Here is a 3,067-nt window from a genome sequence, read left to right as displayed (position 1 = left end):
TCTTTTCATGCTTCTTCAGGCTACTTAAGCGGGTAAAACTCTTTCCACACTGGGAGCATTGGAAAGGCTTTTCCCCTGTGTGTGTCCTCTCATGCTCCTCCAGGCTCCTTAAGCGGGTAAAACGCTTTCCACACTGGGAACATTGGAAAGGATTTTCCCTTGTGTGTATCCTTTCATGCTCCTCCAGGCTCCTTAAGCGGGTAAAATGCTTCCCACACTGGGAACATTGGAAAGGCTTTTCCCCTGTGTGTATCCTCTCATGCGTCATCAGGCTCTTTAAGCGGGTAAAATGCTTTCCACACTGGGAACATTGGAAAGGATTTTCCCGTGTGTGTGTCCTCTCATGCGTAGTCAGGCTCCTTAAGTGGGTAAAACGCTTCCCACACTGGGAACATTGGAAAGGATTCCCCCCTGTGTGTGTCCTCTCATGCCTCTTCAGCCTGCTTAAGCAGGCAAAACGCTTCCCACAGTGGGAACATTGGAAATAATGTGTGTGTGTCCTCTCATGCGCCTTCAGGTTGCTTAAGCGGTTAAAACACTTTCCACACTGGGAACATTGGAAAGGCTTCTCCCTGTGTGTATCCTCTCATGCCGTTTTAGGTCCCCTGATTTGGAAAATCTCTTTTCACATTGGGAGCAGTGGTGTTGTCTCCCTGGTTTGGGCGTCTCTGGGTCTGGTTCCCCTGAAGGACTCTTTCCGCTGTCAGAGTGAGAGTCTGGTCTCTCTCCTGCCAAAGACAAACAGATTATTTAGTTAAATACTTAATAGAGACCTGAATAAAACTTCTACATGATAAAACTGGCTCCATGTTAGAGGAGGAGCCTGGTGAAGAGCTCCGGTCTGAGTAACTGACATCGCTGCTCCCCTCTGTGACATCGCTGCCCCCTCTGTGACATCGCTGCCCCCTCTGTGACATCGCTGCCCCCTCTGTGACATCGCTGCTCCCTCTGACATCGCTGCTCCCTCTGTGACATCGCTGCCCCCTCTGTGACATCGCTGCCCCCTCTGTGACATCGCTGCTCCCTCTGTGACATCGCTGCCCCCTCTGTGACGTCGCTGCCCCCTCTGTGACGTCGCTGCTCCCTCTGTGACATCGCTGCCCCCTCCTTTTAAACTACTGCCCAGCCTTTCTGAACTGCCTGACTGAACAACACCTTATCATCTGAAGCTGTGGTAGAACATCACTACTATTGTTATACTATCAGGTTTAGTCCCCCAATCACCTCATGAATTTAAAGTATTACTCTGACATTTTTTCATTCATGCCCCCCTTCAGTCCTTGATTTTCCCTCAACAAGTCTAAATAATGATACATATATATATACACATATATATATATACATATATATATATATATATATATATATAATGATATAAAATGATGAATAATGATATATATATAATGGGCTGTCATTGTTACAATCTTAATCTTCATTTCACCTACAAGACTGACATTACCCACTGAGGAGGGCATGTCATTTGCCCTTTTAACGGAATACGGACGCCACAAAGGTGTTGTCGATGAAAAACACTGTCGGCTGCAACTGTGTTAAAACCGGTTTAAAAACGTGTGCAGTAAGAGTATATTTGTGAAATTATTTTTGATGTGATATGAACGTAGAGAGATTTAGGTTTCTGGAACCGTACCACAATTGAGAATGGATTCACATTTAGATGTAGTACTACTACTGTTTTGGAGCCAATTCGCATCAAAGCAGAACATGTCTGGTCCTTGGACTATACTGAGTCACGTCAGACTTCTTTCGTCCATTATTGGGCGAACAGAGGTTGTGATCCTGTTATTAAGAAAGTACTTACTGGTCTTAATCAGATCTTCTGTCTCCTCCTCGTCGTCTTCTTTCAATGTGACAGTCATCTCCCCCTCCTCCCCTGCAGCCTCCTCTTGCTCTTCCTCATCTTCTTTTACTGTAACATCCTCCTCCTCTTTCACTCTGAACGCGCCTTCCTCTTCTTTCACTGAAACGTCTTTCTCTTCTTCTTTAACCGGAACAGACTCAACCTCTAATTGTTTTTTAACGGTGACATCCTCCTCTTTTTTCTCCTCTTTCACGACAATGTTCAGCCACAGAGCTTCTTTCTCCGTCCAGCAGACCTCCTCTTCTTCATCAGGAGGAGAGCAGCTCAATGAACTCATGGTCGGGGATGTTAGCTAGGTAGCATTAGCGACTAGCCTAGCTCTAAACTAACTTATTAAGCCAGCTAGCTGAGTAACAATGTACATATAACATTAAATAAGGTAACTAGCTAAACGACAGAACTTTAAAACACCAAAACAGTGTAAAGAGTGTGAATGTTGTAGCTATGTTTGCCAGAAAGCTACCGAGGTGTCTGACCAGCTGTCGTTGTTGAAGAAACGTCCCGTCCACTAGATTATACGTCACACTGGCAGCGTCGCCTGAAAGACGCTCATCGCCATCTGCTGACTGGAGTTGGTAACGCAGTTGAGAGTAAAAGTGTATTTCATTTCATTTAAAACATACTTTCTATCTGCTACGTATCTGACTACATTTAAGGAAATGTCATAGTAATTCAGTCAAACAAACAAATCTGCACCATGGTTTAACAGTGATCTACGGTCTATGAAAGCGGCTGGGAGCAAACTGGAGAATAGCTAGAGGAAAACAAAGCTAACTGAAAATACATATGAAGTGTGTAAAACAGTATGTGAACATTATTAAAGTGACCAGTGTTCCATTATTAAAGTGACCAGTGTTCCATTATTAAAGTGACCAGTGTTCCATTATTAAAGTGACCAGTGTTCCATTATTAAAGTGACCAGTGTTCCATTATTAAAGTGACCAGTGTTCCATTATTAAAGTGACCAGTGTTCCATTATTAGTGACCAGTGTTCCATTATTATAGTGACCAGTGTTCCATTATTGAAGTGACCAGTGTTCCATTAATAAAGTGACCCGTGTTCCATTATTAAAGTGACCAGTGATTCCATTATTGAAGTGACCAGTGTTCCATTATCAAAGTGACCAGTGTTCCATTATTATAGTGACCAGTGGTCCATTCTTAAAGTGACCAGTGTTCCATTATTAT

General features: G+C 43.5%; 1 protein-coding gene across 1 annotated transcript; it reads right to left on the bottom strand.

Moving 5' to 3' along the window:
• Positions 1–264: 264 nt before the first annotated feature.
• On the bottom strand, positions 265–2,456 carry LOC112239609 (cilia- and flagella-associated protein 251). Its single transcript, XM_024408045.2, has 2 exons — positions 1,820–2,456; positions 265–728 (listed from the first exon to the last, which is right to left on the bottom strand). Exons 1-2 carry the CDS (start codon positions 2,154–2,156, stop codon positions 523–525), a joined length of 543 nt encoding a protein of 180 aa, XP_024263813.2. The 5' UTR covers positions 2,157–2,456; the 3' UTR covers positions 265–522.
• Positions 2,457–3,067: the final 611 nt, after the last annotated feature.

The sequence above is a fragment of the Oncorhynchus tshawytscha genome, unplaced genomic scaffold, assembly GCF_018296145.1.
Source record: "Oncorhynchus tshawytscha isolate Ot180627B unplaced genomic scaffold, Otsh_v2.0 Un_contig_3062_pilon_pilon, whole genome shotgun sequence".
NCBI classification, from domain to species: Eukaryota; Metazoa; Chordata; class Actinopteri; order Salmoniformes; family Salmonidae; genus Oncorhynchus; species Oncorhynchus tshawytscha.
Note: the sequence above shows the minus strand (reverse complement) of the source record. Positions and strands in the feature narration are given on the sequence as shown.

Excerpts from the sequence above, each read along its gene's own strand:
- LOC112239609 (XM_024408045.2), bottom strand. The coding sequence starts at position 2,156 with ATGAGTTCATTGAGCTGCTCTCCTCCTGATGAAGAAGAGGAGGTCTGC. Across the intron at positions 729-1,819 it reads AGAAGATCTGATTAAGACCA|GAGAGAGACCAGACTCTCAC; the intron begins GTAAGTACTTTC and ends TGTCTTTGGCAG.